Below are 23,687 nucleotides of genomic sequence, written 5' to 3' on the forward strand. Positions count from 1 at the left end.
GAATTCGTAATAGCGGCCATGATGGCGTATCTCGATTGAGGGTGGGTGCTGTCTAATGAAGACCGAAACATTGCCTATCTACATCAGCAACATGTCCCGTGTCAGAAGGCGGCATTCACTTACCATGGCAGTAGCTTTACATCGACCATGGGTGATCTAGAGATGAGGCAAGCGTCAGCTCAGTTAGACGTAGGAACAGGAGCAGCTCTTACCAAAGAGAACGGCTGCGGTGGTAGACAAATATCCTCCAATGCATCATTGTGTGCTTTGCTGTTGGAACGGATACAGCCGGTGGTCAGCGGATATGCAGTTGCACCAAGTCAAAGGGCACCAGAGCAGGGCTAATAATTCGACTGGGCAAAGATATTGCCTGATAACGTTCGCTCTATGGCGCGATCCGAGGTAGTTTTGGAAGAAACTGTGGTTTTCGTAATGGTCATTGATGCGAGATTTCTCTTCCTTGTCGAATGCTGCGATACTCATTCGGTGTCATGGACGGATCAGGCCGACAAGGTTCGGAGTAGATGTGGACAAGAGAACAGAGCTGTCGGAATATGGCAATGCCCTATTACTTTCACAGTTAGCTCTGGATCTGACAGGGTGAAGCGGGGATATGAAAACAATTTGCAAATTTACCGCGTGGCTGATCGGGAAAGGGAGACTTCCTGGTTGGAAGCAGAATGCATTGAGTGAGTTGCCGTTTCAAAGCATATCTCGGAGCAGAAGGAGAAAATCGATATTAACGGCCCGGCTCGTCTTGTCACTGCAAGATTGGCAATCGCGCTGCGGGAGAAAGAGACATCAGCAATACTTAATGAAGGACAGAGATGCCACGCATGAGGCAACTTACTAGAAATGGGCTGGCTCGTGGTACATCCAAAAGGGTTGACTTCTGATCCAGTGAATCATCAGCAAGGCTTAGTTTTCGACTACCACAATGATCAAACTTACCTTGCCCTTTGCTGCAGCGCGCGGCTTTCTAGCAGGGACAAAATCGGCTGCAGAATTCGATCCATAAGAATCCATCAGTAGCTGGATTATGTGGACGTGTTGTGACTCACTATTCTGGCCGCTGGGATATTCCCAACACGACCAATGATCGTGGAATAGATTCGCACGTAGGCAGTGGAGAGGAGACTGATATGAGCATATTACACGTCAGTATGGCTTCGAATGACGGAGCTTTCATACTTACCCGCCGTCACAGATCTCAGTATCAACGGTCGACAGGCTATGGGTGATACAACAGGTCAGTCCGATCACGAGTGCATGGCATATCGGGAACAGTACGCACCGGGGAGTAGCTGGCAAAGTCGAGAGCAATTGTAACGAGACTGCATGGGGAAGTCTGGGAAAGGAAGGCTGAGAAAGACCGTTCTGGGTGGCTAACGGCCCGATATTTATAGCATTGCCGCCAGCCTTTCAGCTTAATTCGCCACAAGGACCCTTGCACATTGTACGGGGCCAACAGAACTGGCCCTCCAATTTTGGCGGGCTTTTCACCATTGATCTTCGGCGACATTCGAATATTGGCAGTCTCACTATTGGCACCGTTTCAACACGCACAAAGACACTGCAGGATGCGCTGACGATATGTTTCGACATGTTGTACGTTCATTAACATAGCTTTGTATGTCATCGCTACACAAAACAGCGGCCACTTCGTTCAATTCTATTCACCAGTAATGAAGACCTATTTGCTGATCAACCGTTGAACACTGTTCATGTCGTCGCCATCTCCTTTTTCTTATTTCCACTCGTTTCTGATGTCATAACGGAGCAAAATACGCAGTATCCGCATTTCTTTGGTGTTGCTATCTATCCATAGCCATCCGCAGAAATATCGGCCTCACTCAGGCATATTTCTGAGCGGTGGATAATTTCCTCACTGTTACTATCTCTTCTATCTCTGTCCGTTTTATGTTCTCGAGCTACTGGCCGGCCGCGTCGAGCCACTGCCAGAAAATATCTTACGAACCAGTAACCTATTCCGGCACCACACTGAACCAAAGATGTGCTCATTCTCTGCAGATAATCATACAAAGACATTGGCTTGAATTGGAGCGTCTAGCTCTCGTCGACGCCCTGAATTCAACAAGACTGCAAAGAGCTACCCGCTAATCCTCTACACAAAGTGCCCGACGCGATGATATGTGACCCCCATCCCGATGATATGAAATGCCCTATGTGATGAAACAGCCGCGAGGTACCTGACAAGTCAAGCATGTTTATCCCCTAACAATCAGTCAATTGTTATCTGTGAATAGAGGCTATCTCAATTAGATGGCTACTGGTATCACTGCTCTTGAAAAACAAAGAAAATACTATATCCCAATGCTGAAATACCGGATGTCATGTACTACCGGGAAATCTGCCGTCGACTACTGGGACGCCAAGATCACCCATCAAGACGTCCGAGATGAGTACGAAGGACAACAATATGTGAATGAGCTTTTTCGATCGCGGTCAACATCTTTTCGGGCCATTACAATGGAGTGATATACGGCAATGTTGAGTTGAGCGAGATTCTTGGCAGAGGAGAGGTACAAAGATGACAGATTTACGAAGTCGAATACACGGGAAAATAACAATGGTGTAAAGTTGTGTATGAAATATACTACTGCTGCTTAATATAGCAACTGCCCCACAGGCTGTCTGTAATTATTACGAATGATTACCTCGCTTGCCTCAGGCCGTCGATCAGGTGACGACCATGCTCGTCCGCGAGTAATGATTGTGCGTGGCAGGGCAAGATCTGCGTGGGCATTTATTTCCTCATTGCTTGGTACCTTGTATCTTCTCTGCTCGCTATGCTTAGTGTCATTGAATAAAAGGGACAAATTGCCTCTACACGCAATCCGAGAGGCATTCGACTACTCTAATATTATGCTGGAGATGATCATGTTCCTGATTCCAGTATTGTCACTTCTTCGGTTCTGCCTCAAATCTTCATTGCAAAACCCAACTCTTCTAATCTCCGTGTTATATTCACGAATCGCAGCGCGCCTTGAGAGGTGAAAGCGCCACTCGAGTTATAAGTATTTAGGACCATTGAACAACCTGGTGTGTATCTTGGCTGTAGATAATTTGGTTGTGAGCACAAATCAATGCCTTTTCCATTAACTTCGGTCTTCGTACTATTGCCGATATTATATAGCATGTAGCGCAGTGCTTTGGCATCAACACTGGGCGCTGTAATTCATACTAGCCGTGCTTGGCCTATCACAGAGCTAGCCTGATCAAGATAGTGCCACGTGGGAAAGTGGCTCACGTGCTCATACATACAAGGTCAAATGAAAACTTCCGTTTGTTGGGAGTTCACGTAGACCCTGAACTTCACGTGACCAAGGGCTCACACCAAGGCAGGATGCGGGGTTTCACCAGAAACAACCGTTCAACTTGAATTAAGCACCCTGGCAAAAATTGCCAGATGGTGGTGTTTGCCTACTCTGTACTGTCGTTCAAGTGCGTTTGATGGTCAAATGTGTGTTCATTTCCATCAACATGATCACACCATCAATTATGCTTAACAGTGTTTATTTCTGCTCAGCCTAGAATATTCAAATGCTCTTCGTGTTCAACGGTGGAAATACTCATTGTTTGACCATGTTCAATTATTCAGGCGATTTTGTTCAAGGGCTACAGTATTGATTTTGAGAGTCATAATTCTAATCTCACGATAACAAAATATGTAATAACCATGCGCAGATCGCAGTATTCAGGTCCTCTCTGGGTGCGTAACTGGCACAAACGCGATCTTTAGGCCGGCGATTAATGACGATTCACCAATTCACCACTACCAATTCACCCTACCAATAGACCGGCAAAGTTCATGTCTAATAGTTAATTCGCAGTAATTAACTGAGTCTGGAATGACACTGACAGTCATCATGATTCAGCAGGTTGGCAGATGCCAGAATTTACTAGATATCGTGGTTGACACGGTGGCTAAGCTTCTCGCGGAGATATAGTGCCATTCGGCAGTATACCTAAGGATTGCGATGGCATCATTTGGTCTGGCTGGTGATTTGTCTCTAAAGAACCTCATCTACAGCTAGTCAAAAATTCAAATACAACCAATTTAGCATACATAAAGTTATGTGGGTCGTTAAAACTATATTTAGGTTTATTTGATGTCTTTGCTTGTACAGTACAGGAAGAAGCTACTGTAACTAGTAGATGCTCAGGCACCCCGGGGGGAATGTCCCTTAAAGAGAGATGAGTTCGCTACCGGATGCCAGAGCGAGCTGGAAACCCAAGCCCCCCTCTCAAGCCCTTCGGCGTCCGTCCTCACTCCTCAAATCCGCCAACCCCGCCAATCCTACCGCACCACCAGACCAAATAACCCTACATTGCAACAACAAACCTCTCCACCAGATCCAGATCACCACCTACTCGACCATCGCTGCAAAGAGCTCTCTTGTTTCATAGACAAGTTCTTATCAATGTCACCACTCTACAGCTGGCTCAGAATGGCTTGTATTGCAAACTACTCTCAGGTCTCGGCGGATCAGCATGTTGTTTTGCCTGTGGATCAACCAAGCCGCTGTACACGCTCCAGAAGAACCCCATCGAAGAGATGCAACAACTTCATTTTACGGACTGCATATGGCCGGTAATCTGCCCAACATTGTCGCCCACTCAGGTACCGCATCTCCATCACCTCAACTGCCACCTCCCGAAACAACGCCAGCATCCATCCTGCCAGGTGAACCTTCAACCATGAACATTGATACAGCCACCGAACAGTCTAACCTGAAACCAGGGCCGCAACAACCTCAATCGACCTGTTCTTCTGAAATCTCTCAACTTCCTCCACCTCAGCCTCCACAGCCCCCACAGTCTCTCCACTCAACGTCCCCCGCTCCCCCAACACCAAACCAACAACCTACCTATGCCTCAGTTCTGCAACGGCCCGGACCTTCTCTACCGCAACCAACTTCCAAGATCTACCAACCCTTATCTTCTTCCCCTCAACGCACACTCACAATTGAAGACCTTTACCGCAGTTTCCACAACAAACCATCGCCATTCCAACTCAATAAGAAAACCAGCAAGAGCTCAGCTCGTCGAGCTCGCAACTAAAACGTATCTGCTACACAGTTTCCAACGAAGTTTTAATCTCAGCTTTGCCAGCATTGTCGCAACTCCTAGCCGAGGTGCAGCCAGCCGCGGACAACTGTCGGCCGCTTTATCGGGGAATTCACTATAGACGCGCCACAAGGGCAGCCTAATACCACAAACGGCAACACGGCCACGAAAGGCTTTACCAGGTGAGGCTCAAAGTTCCCCGTTCAGGCAGCTTGGAACAATCTCGGGGACCAATCAACGTGTATTTAGAAAGTAGTTGTAGCCTGCATATCGCCGTCGAGGCGAGGGGTCAGGGTATCCATCCATCCATCCATCCGACTGTACAGGACTTAGCATCGGAGCTATAATTAACGCCTTGAACGGACGCCCTCCTATACTCCTACCCCCGGATACTTGGACCGCGAATACACGCCATCAGTAATCTGCCCCTAATGCGCTCTCTGCTGTACACACAAGATACAGAGAGTGAAAACTACAGAAACTATTTCATTGTGTCGGCTTTAAGCCTGACCGCGGAGCACTAACTTAGTTCCAAAATATAATTCTTAGCAATGTCGAAAACGAACTATTAAGTTTGACCGAAGGCTTTTGGAGACCCATCAAATGAGAAACGGCTGTTTCCGCTGCAAGGACACCATAACTCATATCGACGCAGCTATAATGTGGGAGATTGACAAACTGCCCTACTAATCCAATATTGGAGGTGTTCTGCGGAATAACCGAGGGGCGATCATCTTGGGCGCGACTGATCAACAGCGAACTCATTCTTGGCATAACGCGCGGAATGAGTACGGTGTGTCGAACAAGTGGAGCCTGGAAGTTGAGATGCAGAAGGAGTTCCGACATGACCTCAGCACCTGAACAATGAAACATTGGCTTGTTCACAAAGTCGCCTTTACTTTCAGGGAAGAGAGCGAAGCCCCAAATAATGCGGACATTGGGAGGCTGGTGTCGAAAGACTGGTTGTGTGGGAAGGCATAGGTTGAGCTTCCAGCGGCTTTCTCGTAAAATGATGAATGTGCCAGAAGCAGCTGCAAAACGCGACAGGGAACTAAGATGTTCAAGAAAGGCAGGATCCTCGGTGGTGATTGTAAAAGATTCCAGCATCGAATGCGTTTTGCGGGTACAAAAGTTGTAGGGATTGCCAAACCTGCTATGTCTGGATCCAAGCTCCAGCCATATGGCCCAATTCTCGTCTAGCTGCTCGGTGGGATCTATGGATTGTAAAACTGGCGCGTGTCCATTTGCTCCAACTGAACAGCCTGAAATGGTAGAACCTAGTGTAGCAATCACAATATCTTGCGGCCCAATATTCTGGGACTTTTGAAATCCATGCTGTATAAGATCCAGGCGTGAAACAGTCCGGTGGTCGCTATCAGGACTTGTCACCACATCCTTGACAGTAGTATCGAAGCGGAAGTCCACATCAAGGCTCCGGAGATAGTAATACATTGGAAGAAAAATAGATTCGTATTGGTAATAGCCTGTGATGTCGAGGCAGTCCAGGATTGCTAGGGTATGGAATTCGCTGAGGTACTGTCGGAGACTACGCCTGAACTCGGCTGCGCTGTGCCACGGCTGAAAACCAAACCTAAGATGGTTTAATAGTGTGATCGTCAGAATCGATGGGCTAGAAGTTGATGGAACAGAAGTGGTATTGTGACTTACTGGGCGGACCAGATAGCCCAAAAGGTATTTTGGAAGAAGCTGTCCGGGAAAAAGTCCTTTATCTGGTCCCTTCCTAGACGCTTTTCTCCCTTGAGCATAAGCTTTACTAGATCCAGTCGATTTTTGAGGCCCAAGTTCAATTTGGTTGTGGGGACATCACGTAAAATGCCTTTCTCTTGTACTAAGAAGCAAGTACCAAAGTTCTGCGTTGCAGACTCTCGGTTTCCCTCTGCCGTATGTATTTCATCCAATATGCTCCTCCCGCGAATATTAACTGAAGGGATAGAGGCAAGAAGCTCCTTCAAAGGAGTACCGATGGGGACGGGTAAACATCCCGCGAACTGGTCGTACCCACAAGAAGGACTTCCCACCGGATGAAGTACTTCTCCCACGGAATCATGAGAATCGAGTATATGCACTTTGGTTGCGGGAACCTTGGCATGGCCGATAAGATAAAGCGCTGACGCTAAGGATGAAGTACCGCTCCCAAGAATCCAAGCCTCTGTTTGTTCCGGAGATCGTCTGTTTCCAGTTGGGATTTCTGCCTGCTCCATCAGCAAATATATTTCTAATGAGAAAGCGAGAGCAACGGAATGGATGTAGCATATTTCGTAGGGACCAGCGAATCGTCGGATTGAAATGAGGCAAATCCAACTCTTATATTGACGGGCGAAAATCTCGACTCTCGTAGACAATCATACATACGTCACGACTTAGAACATATTAATGGCTGTCAAGTAGGGTACATACAAATCGGTGGAGAGCGGTCCATCATTTGCGACTGCAATGTGTATTGCTCATGCGATAGTGTTGGGACCGTTGTACAAGCTTTTAGATACGGATCACCTCATTCGTCCTAGACAAGCTGGGTTGCTTTCTTTGAAGAAAGGAAGCGATTATACTCCTTCAGCCCGCCGGCCGTTTCTTAGTGAGCTCGGAGGCACGAAACCGGACGCCTGGTCCCGCCTCCCGTCCTATCCTTATTCTTGGCATTGGCGGCATCTACTCCAAACAGTCGCTACTCTCCCCATCCCTCCGACAAAAGGACAACGACCTGCACTCCCTCGCAACCAGATCCACAATACATACAGAAGAGATATCCATAGATTACCTTGTCACCACAGGTCAGTTCGTAGAACATTTTTTTACCCTTAGCAACAATCTGATAATAATCTAGCTAATCTATCCCATTGATAAAAAAAAACCAGATACTGGTTGTCTTTAATCAACAAAATATGGATCTCATGGCTTGCAAAACAATGGTAGTATGTGTATACAGTCCCTATATTCATGGAAAAAGTAGCTTTGAAAAGCTAGACATTTGCACACCACCCTAAATCTGTAGTGAGCTACGAGGCGGACACGATTGTTAATTCAAACCAAGCACAGTTTCCACAGCGGTCATGCGTCGCACGCGGAATTTAATGCCCCTTGGCCCACTATACCTGGAACAGGTGATTCTCTTCTCTTTTTTTTCATTTCCATCTTCTTTTATGATCGCGGAGATATAGGCCGATGATTCAGCACACTTGGTGGAAACTGATAGTTATCATTCTTCTGCGCCTGTCATACTGCTCGAAGTCCCTACTCGGTAACTAGTTAGCCAACTAGCAAGGGTGCAAATTTTAGTAAAAATGACTTACCTTAATAAGAAGCAGTTAAAACACGAGCTATAAGGATTATCTGAGAGCTGCAGGCTTGCTTGCCGTACCGTACCCTAGACGTTGCAGTAGAAATAACAGCTGCAGTCCTTTCGGCGATTGATTGCGAGGCCATAATCTAGCTCATGACAGAGCGAGTACAGTACTCGCGTTGTAACGTCTTGACAAGTATGATCGAGCGCAATGTAATGCCGAAGACCTTTAGATAGCCCAGCCAACGATAACCGAGAAGACTATCCAGGATAAAGTCTCCGCTATCAAAAGATATCTGTTTGGGGATATGACGCACGAGACAACGATTATCATGAAGAAGGTTGGTATATTGTGAAGTAGAACGAGCAAAACGAAATGAGCTCTAATTGGACGATTGATTTGAAGCATTTCACTAACCTCGCATGTTCGGCGAGACATTCTGAAATAATTCGCTCTTCAAGAGATGAAAGCTATTTTGGGCTATATACAAAGTATTGAGGGCCCATTTGAACACACAACGCCGAGCTCCAGAACATTGTGGTTTTATTGTCAGCGGTACTGCGAGTCCGCTTTATCATAGATCCTCGATTCGACTTGCCGAGACTAAATACGGATTCATGTTACCACCTTATACTACCTATGGCCTATTACTCAATGGATATACAGTAATAAATTAAAGATTTGCCTTGAACATGGTCGGAACATCTCAGTGTGCGCTATCTTGAGTTCCGGGAATGGCAGGGTTTCAGCGCGTGCATTACTGTCCTAACGCGTCCGTGCGTGTCACCAGTGCAGGATGCCATTCATTGAAATATCGCCATAGCGTCATCGAAGCAAACGGGTGGCATCAACGAAAGGTTACATTGAAGTCAACACCGTTTGTGCATCTTTAAAAAATCAGCGACCCCCCTAATACTAAGCTGAGCCCAACCTCGGCAGGAGCCGAAAAGATACCAGAACTAAAACTCTGCCTCCTTCACTTTTCTCGCGACCATTGCACTACGAGGAAGCTCAATGTCGTTAGACACATTTGTCTTCGAGTAGTAATATGGAAATTTAGCCAATGCGACATCTCCACCCTCAAATTTCAACCAGTTCCTCGACGCTGCCAAAAAGCTGGTGTCAGATACCCGCGCTGTGAACAAAGCTGGAGCACCACAAGCAAATGATCTACCAGAATGCGGGGGCTAGCAAAAATGTACGTTTCGATGATTTGTCCGAGCGAACACTGCTTTTTTCGCCAACAGATGCTCCATTGACTTTGACATCAGAACCAACTTCAACAGCCGGTGGAGACACCGCAGAAGGACCAACAGACGGGACATCGATGTTTTTGAAGCTTAGTCGAGATAAACGATTTATTATATTGAACCCTACTTTCACTGCGCCATCGACCTTGCAGCCTATTCGGCTGGAAAGTCTAGAGCTGTCACCCTCGTATCGATTGATAAGAGGAAAGGTTGCTGTCCTCAATATTGCTTTTCAAAAAGATATCTCCATCTTGTTCAGTTTGGACAATTGGAAAACGGTCTCAGAGGTTGCAGCGGAGCATCTCCAATCTCATCATGAGGGACATTCAGTCGTCTCTGACCTTTTCAGCTTCGTTATCGACAAGGATAACCTACCTTTGGATACTGGCAATATCTTGCAACTCTGCGCTCGTTATGCTGTGGCCAATCAGCTTTTCTGGGATAATAATAATGAGAGGAATTACCGAATTCATTTGGTGACATAGATTGGAAGTAAGCTACCTAACTTCCGTCTCTTAGAGAAAAGTTATCCGATACAGCACATGTAAGATGATAATGATACTGGTGAATTCATTTGCCCCAAGTTCTATCCAAAGGCCCAGAGGATGTGTTTCGAGCGCTCCTGTATCACAGTTATACTTGGAACTAGCATCTGTGCTCCTACTAAGGTTTCTTCGCACGATATCTGTATTTTGTCATTTACTATGAAAAAAAGGGATTCGAAAAATTAGTGATGCCGGGTTGGAGTGTTGCAAGCACCCAGCTAGATTTAGAGAATTTCTAGTCAATAATAACAGATAGACTTGAATTCTTCGATCGAACTGAGGAGACAGATAAAGATGCAAGGATAATTAAAGAGTGTCCGTCCACCACCATATCTTAAGAAAGAAATCATCGATTGTACGCGGTGGTAGGGTCACTATTAACCATGGTCATAGATGCATAGATCTTATTCGCTTGCTGTCTTATATCGCTGAATTTCTTAAGCTATAAAGGTTAGACCAGCATTCAAAACAGAAAACGGTGAATCGTTTTCAATCATTCCGCGCATTAGTCAGAACCTGGATAAACGCAAGGTAACTCCTGGTGTCACTATCCGCATTCGAACCCTAATGTCCACCCCCGACCTTTCCGGCCTAGACTAGAGGTGAGGAAAGATCTAGGAAAGATCCAGACTGTCAAGAAATGTATTCCGATAGGATATACTTTAGAAGTTTGGTTGCGAAAGAAGAAAGTGTATCGAAATTTGCCTGATTCGAGCTTCAGTGCTCACAGGACGAATCCACTTCCATTCCAGTTGCTTTCAAACTGATGTCGGACCTGATCAATCGAAGTAATTCACCCAGCCTCCCTTGCCTGTATCAATACGCAAAGCTCGAATAGAAGCTCTAGACACTAAGTATGTTGATCATGACAGGACAGGATCATTTCTAGGTACTAACTAGGAGGGCAGTAAAAGACTTACGTATATAGCAACGCCGCGTGAGCGACCGTTAACCCAATAGGTAGGTCATTGCGTTTTCTCTTTTCAGCCATGCCCAAGTCTTTTCCCTTAGAGTGACTCGGATCTGCCACTATTAGCCGTACTTTGACGTCTTCATTTTTTCCTGTTTACAACAAATCAAACAGTAAGGAAGCCACCGTGTACACAGTGTATTCAAGGGACCGGAAGTTTCAAATCATATTATCGTCAGCGGAATGTGTAATGTCCCATCCAACCAGCACTTAGACTGAGAACGTACGACCCCGCAAACGTAGAAAATGAGCCATAGAGGGAACTTACTTTTTCGGTCCTTGAGTCTCAAAACATAATTCTGCACAAGCTGCTATGACCGGGGGTATGCGTGATGCGCAGGTCAGGGGTAAAGACGCGACTTTCTGAATGGCACACCCTATATGACGAAGTTTGAAAATATTTGACAGATTACGCGAGCACTTTAGGCAATGGGTCGCGCCAGGTTTAAGTGAAAAGGAATGTCCCACGTCGTCCTCTTCGAGCCTTATCCAAAGTCTCAGTGAGAAAAATTTGATCAGCGTTCGTAGAGGATATGCGGAATGAATATGGCAGATCACAAGGGATACAAAAGTATTTAAGAGATAATCTCAGCATCTAAAATATCTCCTGTCGGGAAAATCTGGATATTTTTATCATGTTTTGGTACCGCCTCAGACGTGCAGCTTCTGCTACAAAAGCATTATTCAATGAAAAGATTTCCAGGTACAGGCGAAGGTAGTTCATCAGTATTTGAAACAACACTCGGGTAAAACCTCTAATGTTCTGGACAGGAGAAAAGCTTTCATTGCGGAATCCCGCGACAGTGAAGTCTCTATTAACACCTTCATGTTGGAAACGGCCGAATTCGACCTTCATGCAACACAAACGCTGCGATTATCAACCTCACGTGCAAGTTTTCACTTCGAGAGAGGCTTCAATGAAATGAGGATTAGTCAGAGTAAAGAGTCAATAGCTGACACGAATCTCTCAACTTTATCCTTTTCTGCTTCCTCTTCCTTCTCGACTGCCAGCCTACATCTACCAAGTCCAGTTGTTCAAGCCTTGCCGAAAGTTCTCCCCGGTCAACCACTCCCCATGAAGGGGCAGACTCCGAAAACCGTATGCAACAATGGAACTGGATACACAGGAAAGGCAGATTATCACCTTATTTGCACAACTCCCATTGGCACAAAATAGGAAGGTGTCCCTTTGTGACGGGCAGAAAACTATTCTGGGGACAAGAAATGCTCTATCAATGTATGATAAGGAAAACAGTAACAAGGAAAACAGTAACCGAGAATTCGCGTCAAATTCTTCAGAGCTTCCCTAAATAGATTTCGTCGCATACCAAATTGGTTACCAGCTAGGATTGAGAGAGAACATGGCAAACATAGTTCAATTGTGTAGCGAAAGGTTAAGGCGTTCTTCTGGATGGTATGTGTACGGAACAGGGCGAAGAGGATGTTTTGGGAAATGATACGAGGCTCGATTAAGTTATTTTGATAATTAATTATGAGTCTGGATTGGACGGATCAACTTGCCACCACTGAGAATCCACGTGGCACTGGTGCGGCTGGATAATTCACCCTACATTTCGAATTCCCTCATTGGGCAACCACTGGATGTCATGGCTGTCGACTTGCTTGGCGCCAAGCACGTACGCTCTCGACAATCGAACTTCCCATATTTCTTCAGACCGTCAAGTTTGTCATCCTGACAGACCTGAACGCGCCTGTCGGACAAAGCAAGTATATATCGATACCAGTCTGCGGATATAGTGATTGATCTCGGTCCCGAGAATGGAAGGAAGCGTTTAGATATCCAATCTACTGCGATGGATCTTGATTGGTTGGAATGAACTGCCTCCAACAACAGCCCAGGTATGTGCAGCTTGAAACATCCGCCATTTTCACCCTGTGGAGTTGATCCCACAATATTCAATTGGTCGGGTATGAGATGTAATTAACGCCAGTGCGCTTAGTGATCGCTCTTGTCCCCCTTCCAATACTGTGGCTATATTAGGGTTATAATAGGGAGAGAGGGGTTACGTACCGCCACGGCAAAGCACTAGTAGATTCGAGCTTTGTTAAATTTGTACTATTTTATCATAGAGCGAACAGCTTTTACGTGTCGAAAACTTGTAATGCTTGCCAAAATTAAAGCATGAGAGAATAATTCAATAAGCCCAATCATTCGCAGTCGAAATATTTGGGTCATTTTCCGCTTGCGCAAAGAACGCCGAAAACCACCCATAGCTTTTTAACCGTTCACAGACTAATGAGAGACATTGCGAGGTTATATAAGGGTGATAATTAGCCAGTATATGATGTGAAATAGACCTACGAATTCTTTTGGAGAATTTCAGAGTCTCCACCACAAGTCAGGCCCAGCAAAAATGACAAGACACCTTGACGATCTAGTAGTCGAAGATGAAGCCTCACAAAATGTGGACTACTTGTCATTCTATTGGGAACTTGAAGATCTATGGTCTACCAGACGCTACCTGCAACGACGAAAGACGCAGCAAGGGTGTTACTGGCGGCTAGAGAACGCGATGTGGAGATCATGGGCAAAACAACATCGAAGGTTACCATGCTCTTTTGCACGGTCGATTCAATGGTAAGACATTTTCCTTACGGGATATTCAAACGATGATACTCAAATTTTTATCATTTTAAGGGACAAAGACAACGATATCACTTGGCTCTACGGCCCTTGGAAAAAAAGTGCTAACTTTGATCCGTCTGCATATCAAATGTGGCCTGTGCGGACTACCTACACACGACCCTCAACAAGCCCAAAAGACTCTCATCAGAACAAACTTGATATATGTGCACACCAACGCATTTTGCCGACTCCAGAATCCGTACCACTACATAGGCTCTCAAAAAGAAAGGTACGGCTCACATCTGCAAGTCCCACAAATTCCAGACAGCTTGCTCACCACCAGAGTGGAAATAGATCGGATTGCCTCACACGGGAAAGCAATCGCACCGAGTCCGTTTCAGCCAGGAAGTACAGCAGTATCTCTATCTCCCACAGGATATCCACTGGGATTCCATTTTCTGTCACCAAATGTGCAATCAGAACGGTCTCTGGGCGGACGAACAATTTATTGACTTATATTTGTTATTCAAAGCCCAGGAACTCGGACGTTCTGTGTTGCCTTTGCCACCTGCACCTCTGAAACCTATCGATGAAAGGCAAATGCACTTGTCGTCCGGTACAACCTTCTGTTACGAGCTCAGGAAGTAAGTCAATTTTACGATATAGACAATTACATTTCAGCTTTTGCGAAAGAGAGAAGCATTTGGCTCACTTTTTATATGTAGGGACCTATTCATCTCCTAAAACATTAGCGCTTTAATTACCTTGGAATCCTCATTATTAGTATCAGCGTCGTGAGGCCATTTCCGGTTTTCCGATCTTAGTGTGCTCATAAGCACTGGCCATAGTCTAAGCGTTGCACAAATCCGTATGCACATAATTAAAGTCCACACCTGTCGACCTTCGTGGTCTCTGCTCGTCCTGCTTTAGCTTTATCCTGTAGCTGACACTGCTGAGGTTGGCCTGGCCCCTATATTCCATATTCCCCATTTTAATCATCATCATGCGATCCTTGATGTGGCATCATCGAATGAAGTGCTCAATTGAAATACTACAGTGATAAAAGAGTATATGCGAAACGAAAATAAATCTGAAATGTAGGTGACAGAACCGTATGCAATTCTCAAACATCTCTCTGCTGCTTTGCAATCCAATTGAGCACTGTAGGCTCGGGATAGCCGTTGCAGATATAGTCCAGCACGGAACATGATGTATATTGCCCCTTTGTATAGCTGAACTTACTAATATGGGGCAGCTTACGTTTATCAATCATGGCCGCATTCTTGCAATGATCTCGGTACATATACGCAAAGCTGCCTCTGAAGAAGGATTTGTAGATGAAATACTACTCAACCAGCGCATAGCTTTAGAAACAGCTGCTTCCATACATAAAGATTCATCAGAGACCGACCTGGGGCTAATGAAAATAGCCGTCAGACACACAGCAACAGCCTGCATGAGGTAGTGGAGAAAGCACCACCATGGGCATGTTTCGTAAAACCAATGTAGATCTGGCTCATCAGGCAACAGACGCAAAATGTCCATCGCCGCTTGCACGCAGACAGAAGCCATATTACTTTTCGCCTCCTGCCTACAGGGGATCATATCGTGTGTGGGCACAGGAAGAAATCGCAGAATGCACGGCTGGCAAATGAACAGTTTGGTTGAGAAGAAGAGGAAGGCCAGACTGACACGCTCACGGCTCAGACCCGGTCCTACCTCCTCTTGAAATTGGTAGTACGATGGAAGCGAATGGAGCCATCTGTTTGCTCTGGCATCCAATGCCGCAATCGTGCCCTCAATCAGAGGCCACGGCTTGGAGCCTAGCCCAGGGGCGTAAATATTGTCGACCGCTTCTCGAATCAGAATCGTAATGTTCACCGTGCAAAGAAAATAGACAGCTCCTGATCCTGATTCCGATCCTGGGTCTTCGACAGAAATGGATTCCTGCGGTTTGCTTTCACTTCTAGATCCTCCTAGTGCCGAACCTATAGGCTGCCTTGAAGCTTTTGCGGATACGTGAACAAGGGACCGTGATATAGCCAAGCCAGATCTTCGGTCTCCATCTGGATCGTTCACGGGCTGAGTTTGGAAAATGCTCTCGTCGTATGGTGAAGGGATCTTCGTTGTGCAATAATCCCGAGGTGCTCGGCTTGGACGACCAGTAATCGTGGAGAGCAGAGTATATAAAGTATATAATGACCACCATATACGGCATCGAACCTCCTTCGAAAGGTCACTAATAAAGCTCTCGTTATGGGTATTGAGGCCCATGGCCAGGGCCGAATTAATTGCGGCGCCGCAGATTCTCCACGATCTACGGATCGAGCTTAGTATGACGAATAGACACAATCCCCACAGCCGGTGATGAGGAACAAGCAAAACCCACCGATTGATCTGTCCACGCGTAAGAAGATAGAATGCCGAGAGACCTTCAACTTGAACTTGCTGCAGATTCGGATGATTGCGTAGCGAATCCTTGTCCATGCAAAGTTTCCAGGCTCGAGAGAAGAACTCGACGTGCGTCTCGTTGGATGATACACGGTGGCCTATATGAGATAAGTGTGTTGTGGCGATTGCAAATACAAGATTTAGTACCGCGAGCCATTGTTTTCCCGGGCGCACATCCGCTCTGGAATAAAATACCCTATATTGAGCCTGGAATGGAACCTTACCAACGATCGGAAACGAATCATGGAATTTCCCGAAGTAAGTTTCTAGTAACTCGGAGGCCGTGCTTTGTGACGGCCGCCCTATCCAATCGATATTTTCAAGAATACCTATGTTGGTTGTATCCTGGTAGAAACTGATGAAGGGAAGCGAGTCTTGTGTTGAACTAGGAGAAGTGAATAATCCGGCCCCACGCTGCTCGACAACGCATCTGAGCCGATGCAGCCATGACACTTCCGAGTGTTGGCCAGTGAATCCCAGTCGCTGTAAGTTGTCGCTGTTGAAGTCTTCAGTGCTGACGTTCGAGGTCGACCACATATATTCAGATGCCTTAGACAACGAAGTTGTCGCCGGACAAATTCCTGAAAGGTTTGGGAACTGTTCGAGTTGGGTAAGCGTATGGGTGAGATATTGATAAGGGCGAGGGAATAAAAATTGATACTCGCGAAAGTAAACACACCTTTTCAAGAATTTGGTGGACGTGCTGGGTTGACGATGCGTCAAGCCCGGGATAGAGCTCGAATAGAAGTGTTCTTAGAGTCTGCACCTCAGCTTCCAGGATTTTTAAACGTCTATGGTGAATCATCAACACTAGCCTAATTTACTGTCACTATATACTCACTGTTCGATCTTCTCTCGTTTTCGGCAACTGTAAAGACAGTGGAGGCCGTTAGCCTCGCATTGCCGACAACTCGGACGGTCACCGCTGCATTTAGTCTTCTGCTGGCGGCAATTCTCGCACGCTCGACTGACTCTGCCTTTTTCGGACGAGATTTCGAGTGACGTTAACCGCGGAATTGGCAGCTTCCCTTTGAGTTGGGAAGTCCCCTGGAAAGAAGTTGCACCAGAAGTGAAACTCGCCGAATCGTCAGGAAACAATCGTACAGACCTGGTGGTCATTGCTTTGGTCGATCCAGAATTTTCCCTATCACGATCTCTTCCAGGCACACCTGCGCAATGTTGTTGAGAGCCATCGTGATTGCTTTTCAAGCCATGGGTGTCCGCATAGTTGCCCATATTAGACTCATAGGTCGTAACACCGAATTGATCTGTTTCATCGTCGATCCGAACACAGATAAATAAAGAATCAAATATCAATGTTTTGACGTACTTTTTCCGGAATGGTCTGGCTCGCCCTAGTTATCCCGGCTGGTTCTTAGAGAATTCTGATAGCTGTCCCCTCAACGGCGCGAGATGTAGAGAGAATTAATTCGCCAATTTATCGATACCGGACCACCCGACGAACGTTGTACCTATGAATCAAGCATTAATAATTCCAAGTAGCGTTGTTCTCAGATACCTGTTTCCGAGAGCGATAGCGCAGCAACACATCCAAATAGTGTCATGTAGTGCAGTGGTAAGATTGCGGTACGATTGTGTACGCTTTGTAACGACGCATGGGATTAGACGGGTATTATTGGGGACTACCGGCTGCTCGTTCCGACCATTCATGGAAGTGAATTTGCACAGAAAATGCATCCCTTTCGCAAGGAGGACTTGGCACAAATGAACCTATCCAAGTTAGGCGTTTTCTGCTTGGCTTGTAATTTGATTTCATTGGCTTCGTTACAATGCCCGCAATTACTGAACCCATGTTGCTAGAATCGCCCTTTATTTTAGCGTTATGTTCATAGAGATTCTATCGAGCGCAGCATAGAGGCTAGCTACGCTCTGTCATTTCTCTTCCGTACTTTATCCTAGTGGCGTCTGTGAAACTCAACATTAAGTGAGTGGTTCTGCTTTCTCAGTGCTGCATGGGGAACAAAGGCAACTTGATCGAAGTCAGAAAACCAATAGAGTTATGGCAGCTCCCAAGGTACAGTATGTATTCTTTCATTAAAGCTTCCAGTTCGATAGCGCTAGTGCTCGTTCCGAAATCAGTCACCCTTCGCCATAGCTCTCATTCCCGAACCAAACGCGCTCTTTCGCCAGATTGCGTACAGAGCAGAGAGGACCCGATCAAGCTTTTCAGACCTGCCGGCTTACCGTTAGGCGGCTTCGACAGACAATTATTATACAATATAGTTCTTGATCATTTAACAGAGGCTTGCAATCAGTTAATTTCGGAAACATTTCTCTAACGATACATTATCTTTTAATTTCAGAGATTTTTGTTACACACATGCTATTTGGTCATTCGTTAGTGTTTGTCATTTAGTAAACTTGTTATCAAGGATTATTTCTTATTTTGTTGTTCTACAATTAGAATTAGTCATCGCTATAATGATGTTGGTGTTGGAGAGCTTGGGCCGTAATAGTACCAACCAATAGGAGATGAAAAGCAAGTCTAAATTGTTGTTTTGCCCATGACACGCATTTTATAGTTAAGGGCACTAACAAATTACTAATCGACTACGGCTTCCACACAGTATTTCGTACTTTCCGCCTACCTAGTGAAACGGGATAGGATGCTCGAGGCAGCACGGTCGGTACGTGCAGGTCGAATGGGGCAGAAGGATGAGGGTAAACAACACCCCAACTAGGGCTAACTGCTGGCACTCTCTCGAATAGGCTGGAACTCTTGTAATTGACTCTGGTGATGCTAAAGATGCTATCCAAATTGAATGTATAACGTGGTTCCTGGTTACCCGAGCGTCCCTCTTACTCGAGCGATGCTCCGAGAACTTCAAATTTTGTAATTTTTTAATCTCAACCCCCAACATCAAAACGTGAATTATTAACTAAAAATCCTTTGTAGGACATACGGAGTAGATATGTCCTTTGGTTCCGCAACCAGAACAGGTGACCGGGCGTCGTACAGTAGATACAGAAGGTAATTCAGGTTCAAGTGGTGGCTCAGCAACATCGTGTATGGAAAATATATATTCACTTCCACCAGGTTTTTCCACCACCATATCAGGTGAAATTTCTTCTAAACCTCGTAGACTGCCTTGATGCTTGATCTGCTTCTTACTAGCAGTCTTCTTTTTTAACTGCTTCCTATTGGCAGTCTCTAGTTTAGCGTATCGATCTTGTATGAAGATGAGCTCATGAGCTAGTCGAATAGTCATATCATGCGACCGGTCAATAGCTCGTTTAAGTGGCGAGGTCATAGTCTCTGATGAAGGTTCAAGTCCTTTCTTGATTCTAGAATTCGTTTTTTGCAGTTTTGAGAGGCTCCAAAGCGTATCTAGATCACTAGTACTGCTAGAAGATCCTGGTCGTGGCTCCGGTGGTTGAGACGGTGGAAATGATTCAAGCTGAATATTAAGCTTATCTAGTACATGATTAGCATCTAAAGGTACTAGACCAGCGCCTTTAAAGCTATTCTGTATAGTCTGAGCCTTAAAAGCAGCTTCTCGGGCAATAGGATAGAGTTGAATAAAGTCATCTTTATCAATAGAATTGACACCAAGACGCATCTCTTCCATAACAAGCCCCCCATATACCCTTTTCAAGACTGCAAAACACCCAACATCAAGAGGTTGTAATAAATGAGATGCATGAGCAGGCATACAAAGAGAGATAATATCATTCTCTTTGCAAATTTGGTCAAATTCAGGCGTCAAATGGGAAGAGTGTCCATCAAGAATCAACAACACATATTTCCCTTTTCGCTTAGGAAGATTGGATAAAAAATGGGTTTGAAGCCAATCTATACCAATTTCATCGGTTGTCCATCCATTAGAGCTCTTATTCAAACTCCAAAGTGGTGGTTTTTTAAGCCAACGTTCCAAAAAAACCTTTCCTTTGAAAATGATATATGGCGGAAGCACAACACCATTAGCACCAATACACTCGATAGCAGTAACCCATTACCGATTCCCAGGTTGTAAAACACCTCTTTTGCCATGATATTCGGCAGAAGTGATTATTCTTTGAGTTGAACTGATTCCCATTGCAAATCCAGACTCGTCAAAGTTGTAGATATCATCAGATGTGATACCATATTTTTTGATAGTATTTTCAACAAGTTTAAACCAGGAAAAAATAATCTCAGGATCCTCAGAAAGAGCTCTCTCATAATTATACTTCCGAGAGAGACAAGAGGAAAGAGTTCGGTGTCTTTTGACAAATTCTGTGGTCCAGTTCTTGCCAACTTTCGGAGGGGGATCAGAAGGTGTCAATTCACGCGATCGGAGTAGTAAATTGGCCATATCTCTCAACATAGCATGTGTGAGAGCTGCTCCTCGAGAATCCATAGAAAGTAGCCATTTGTCCATAGAATTTTCTTCCAAGAGAGTAAATTTATGGCGAGGATGGCGAATTTCATCCCAAAATTGTCGCCCGTTGATCCGGTGCTTCAAGGTTGAGACTGGGACGCTAAAAGCGCGAGCAGCAGCAGCAGCAGAGGAATATTGACCATTTTTTATAGCTTTGATAGCTAACAAGAGGGGTCCCTCTTGCTCAATTAATTTTTGAGATCTTTGAGAGCGAATTGGTGGCATGGTTAATGTTTAAAAAACATAGGTTGCTCCAGATGTGATTTTGTTTGATGTGTCGCTCGGGTTACCGGGACGCTCGGGTAACCAGGAAGCACGTTATACAATTATTCAGATAGCATCTTTAGCATCACCCAGAGTCAATTACAAGAGTTCCAGCCTATTCGAGAGAGTGCCAGCAGTTAGCCCTAGTTGGGGTGTTGTTTACCCTCATCCTTCTGCCCCATTCGACCTGCACGTACCGACCGTGCTGCCTCATTTCATACTCTACACTTTACGTACATCTATACCGCATCTACATTTTATCAAACAAATGCCTATCCCCGAGACCCAATGGGCCCAAGTGGTTGAAAAGAAAGGAGGACCCCTCATTTACAAACAAATCCCCGTTCCGAAGCCCGGTCCCGATGAAATACTTCTAAATGTCAAGTACACCGGCGTCTACCATACTGATCTCCACGCCATGAAGGGCGACTGGCCTTTAACCTTGAAGATTCCACTTGTCGGTGGACACGAGGGTGCTGGTATCGTAGTTGCTAAAGGTGAAATGGCCAATGGCCTCGAGGTCGGCGACCACGCTGGCATCAAATGGTTGAATGGTTCCTGCCTAGCATGTGAGTTCTGCAAGACAGGCGACGAACCTCTCTGTGCGGGACAGCAACTCTCGGGTTATACCGTTGATGGTACCTTCCAGCAATATGCGATTGGAAAGGCTGCTCATGCAATAAAGCTTCCCAAGGAGGTCTCTTTTGATGCGGTAGCGCCCATTCTCTGTGCCGGTATTACTGTTTACAAGGGTCTCAAGGAGTCTGGTGCTCGACCTGGCCAGATGGTAGCGATTGTCGGTGCTGGTGGTGGTCTAGGATCGTTGGCCCAGCAGTATGCCAAGGCCATGGGTCTGCGTGTGATTGCTATCGATGGTGGTGATGAGAAGCGGCAGATGTGCAAAGAACTAGGTGCGGAGGTGCGTTACTCTTTCTTCAACAATTGTCTCTATACATTCACAAACAATCAAACCGATTACAGGCTTATATCGATTTTACCAAGTCCAAGGATCTGGTTGCGGATGTCAAGACTGCCACACCTGAAGGACTGGGTGCACATGCTGTACTTGTACTTGCTGTTTCCGAGAGGCCTTTCCAACAGGCAGTTGATTATGCTCGTCCCCGTGGTGTAATTGTTGCAATTGGTCTTCCGGCCAATGCTTTCCTCAAAGCTCCTGTTTTCGAGTCGGTTGTCAAGATGATCAACATCAAAGGAAGCTATGTTGGCAATCGCCAGGACGGTGTCGAAGCTGTGGACTTCTTTGCACGCGGCCGGATCAAGGCCCCATTCAAGGTTGCTCCACTGGAGGATCTCCCCAAGGTATTCGAGCTAATGGGTAAGTCACCCCGTTATAGAAGCCTATCCAGAAGCTTACATGATCTACAGAGCAAGGCAAGATTGCCGGACGTTATGTTCTCAAGATCCCAGAGTAGACATATAGGGTTAGATGGATGCATGATGGACTATGGTAATAGCGAACACTGATTTAGTCACAACATCAGTAGCAATTACGCCATATAACGAGAGATGAAACAAGATGATTCAGGCAAGAATACTTTGACGACGCATGACACGGCTTTGGGGATTGCCGCCCACGCTCGTAACAGGGAGGTAATTCGCGCTCTGTTGGCCCACCAGAAGAATGCCCCCAACCTGGAGATTCGGTGGCTGGAGTCTCCGTTGGTGTTGTCAGTCAAAGGCCTACATGCTCTTGTAGCTGGTGCGCTTTTACCGGATCATAGGATGGATGCGTACAGATTCCGGACAGTACTGTGGTTTGCGAATGATGGGACTGTCTGAAGGGCAATCCAGCACGAGATCGATGGTCGCAGTATCTATCGAGAACATATCGCAGTCTCAATGACAATCACGCATCTCCAAACCAGTCGGCTAGTTTGGAGATGCGTGATTGTCATTGAGAGCTGCTGTCGGGAAAAGATTATCGCCTTCACGAGACTACGTGGTTATGACTAGTGTGCTTCACAGACAAACTTTAGCTTGTGCAGATAACTCAGCACAGTCCATCAAAAAATAGATCATGCATTCGAACCAACAGATGTTCACTTGAAACCCCCATACATACTCAAGGCCGATCTTTGAATCTCACAATTCCCAGGATACGTCTCGGATTTGGGATGTAGAAGGACGCAATGCGACGTCCACTCCGATTTTTCCAACTTATTTCACCCACTGATGATCTCGGCTACTGCATCCCGATCGCCATTCGGCAGATTGACCAAAAGAAAACCACAGCGGCGTTTCCCCGAGCACGTGAGCTACGACTCGGACACAAGTGAGAGCACAACTACTGCTTCCTCGACCATTGCCCGATTAAAGGTAGGGGTCCTCTCATTCCCCGTAAATTGGCAAAAGGATTAATGGCAAGATACAGATCTCTGACTCGGCGAAGCTCCCTACAACACAGCCCCTGGAAATTTTACGCTCCAATTCTGACCTCGCTGTACCCGCTTTGAAAATGTTGGTTTATATCTCTGTCTATGGGAAACGTACGTTCTGAAATCTGCGGAGAATATCAGGCTGGAGGGTGAGCAGCGCCTGATGGGCGAATCAAATGAATGACTGGAAGACGAGATTGACACTCTTCTTCAGCATTGCAGTTGGCAAGCACTGGAGCTGGAAGCTCGGACACAGGCAGTGAACGCATTTCATGGTATTGCGATCTCGGCCTTGCCGATCATTGATCCAACGTACTCCCATATCACGACAATCTGATTTAGAAACGCTGAATCTGGGCCGTCTTTTTGGGAATATCTCTTGTTGGTGTTGGACCTACGCACAAGTCTCACAGAATGCATCAAACACGGAATAGTGGCGCGAACCTGCA

The 23,687-nt window shown here is 45.9% G+C and overlaps 9 protein-coding genes across 9 annotated transcripts; 4 read left to right on the forward strand and 5 right to left on the reverse strand.

The window, feature by feature from the left end:
* Positions 1 to 4,515: 4,515 nt before the first annotated feature.
* N7469_002277 (uncharacterized protein) lies at positions 4,516 to 5,085 on the forward strand (the record flags this gene model as incomplete). The annotated part of the gene is made up of 1 exon (XM_056641197.1): positions 4,516 to 5,085. One exon carries the CDS (start codon positions 4,516 to 4,518, stop codon positions 5,083 to 5,085), a length of 570 nt encoding a protein of 189 aa, XP_056503691.1.
* A 531-nt stretch (positions 5,086 to 5,616) lies between these two features.
* On the reverse strand, positions 5,617 to 7,313 carry N7469_002278 (oleate hydratase; the record flags this gene model as incomplete). The annotated part of the gene is made up of 2 exons (XM_056641198.1): positions 5,617 to 6,682; positions 6,760 to 7,313. The coding sequence occupies 2 exons, from the start codon at positions 7,311 to 7,313 to the stop codon at positions 5,617 to 5,619; spliced, it is 1,620 nt and encodes a 539-aa protein (XP_056503692.1).
* A 2,245-nt stretch (positions 7,314 to 9,558) lies between these two features.
* N7469_002279 (CBM21 domain-containing protein) lies at positions 9,559 to 10,128 on the forward strand (the record flags this gene model as incomplete). The annotated part of the gene is made up of 1 exon (XM_056641199.1): positions 9,559 to 10,128. One exon carries the CDS (start codon positions 9,559 to 9,561, stop codon positions 10,126 to 10,128), a length of 570 nt encoding a protein of 189 aa, XP_056503693.1.
* Positions 10,129 to 15,014: 4,886 nt separating this feature from the next.
* N7469_002280 (fungal specific transcription factor domain-containing protein) lies at positions 15,015 to 16,019 on the reverse strand (the record flags this gene model as incomplete). Its single annotated transcript, XM_056641200.1, has 1 exon — positions 15,015 to 16,019. One exon carries the CDS (start codon positions 16,017 to 16,019, stop codon positions 15,015 to 15,017), a length of 1,005 nt encoding a protein of 334 aa, XP_056503694.1.
* Positions 16,020 to 16,032: 13 nt separating this feature from the next.
* N7469_002281 (C6 transcription factor) lies at positions 16,033 to 17,432 on the reverse strand (the record flags this gene model as incomplete). Its single annotated transcript, XM_056641201.1, has 4 exons — positions 16,033 to 16,062; positions 16,122 to 16,793; positions 16,876 to 16,987; positions 17,038 to 17,432. The coding sequence occupies 4 exons, from the start codon at positions 17,430 to 17,432 to the stop codon at positions 16,033 to 16,035; spliced, it is 1,209 nt and encodes a 402-aa protein (XP_056503695.1).
* A 1,664-nt stretch (positions 17,433 to 19,096) lies between these two features.
* N7469_002282 (Transposase) lies at positions 19,097 to 19,786 on the reverse strand (the record flags this gene model as incomplete). Its single annotated transcript, XM_056641202.1, has 1 exon — positions 19,097 to 19,786. One exon carries the CDS (start codon positions 19,784 to 19,786, stop codon positions 19,097 to 19,099), a length of 690 nt encoding a protein of 229 aa, XP_056503696.1.
* Positions 19,787 to 20,170: 384 nt separating this feature from the next.
* N7469_002283 (DNA-binding domain-containing protein) lies at positions 20,171 to 20,803 on the reverse strand (the record flags this gene model as incomplete). Its single annotated transcript, XM_056641203.1, has 1 exon — positions 20,171 to 20,803. One exon carries the CDS (start codon positions 20,801 to 20,803, stop codon positions 20,171 to 20,173), a length of 633 nt encoding a protein of 210 aa, XP_056503697.1.
* A 307-nt stretch (positions 20,804 to 21,110) lies between these two features.
* N7469_002284 (zinc-dependent alcohol dehydrogenase) lies at positions 21,111 to 22,275 on the forward strand (the record flags this gene model as incomplete). The annotated part of the gene is made up of 3 exons (XM_056641204.1): positions 21,111 to 21,761; positions 21,824 to 22,178; positions 22,229 to 22,275. The coding sequence occupies 3 exons, from the start codon at positions 21,111 to 21,113 to the stop codon at positions 22,273 to 22,275; spliced, it is 1,053 nt and encodes a 350-aa protein (XP_056503698.1).
* A 94-nt stretch (positions 22,276 to 22,369) lies between these two features.
* On the forward strand, positions 22,370 to 22,642 carry N7469_002285 (uncharacterized protein; the record flags this gene model as incomplete). Its single annotated transcript, XM_056641205.1, has 1 exon — positions 22,370 to 22,642. One exon carries the CDS (start codon positions 22,370 to 22,372, stop codon positions 22,640 to 22,642), a length of 273 nt encoding a protein of 90 aa, XP_056503699.1.
* Positions 22,643 to 23,687: the final 1,045 nt, after the last annotated feature.

Source organism: Penicillium citrinum, assembly GCF_028827155.1.
Source record: "Penicillium citrinum strain IBT 23319 chromosome Unknown utg000002l:1.0-3833315.0:1.0-3834789.0, whole genome shotgun sequence".
NCBI classification, from domain to species: Eukaryota; Fungi; Ascomycota; class Eurotiomycetes; order Eurotiales; family Aspergillaceae; genus Penicillium; species Penicillium citrinum.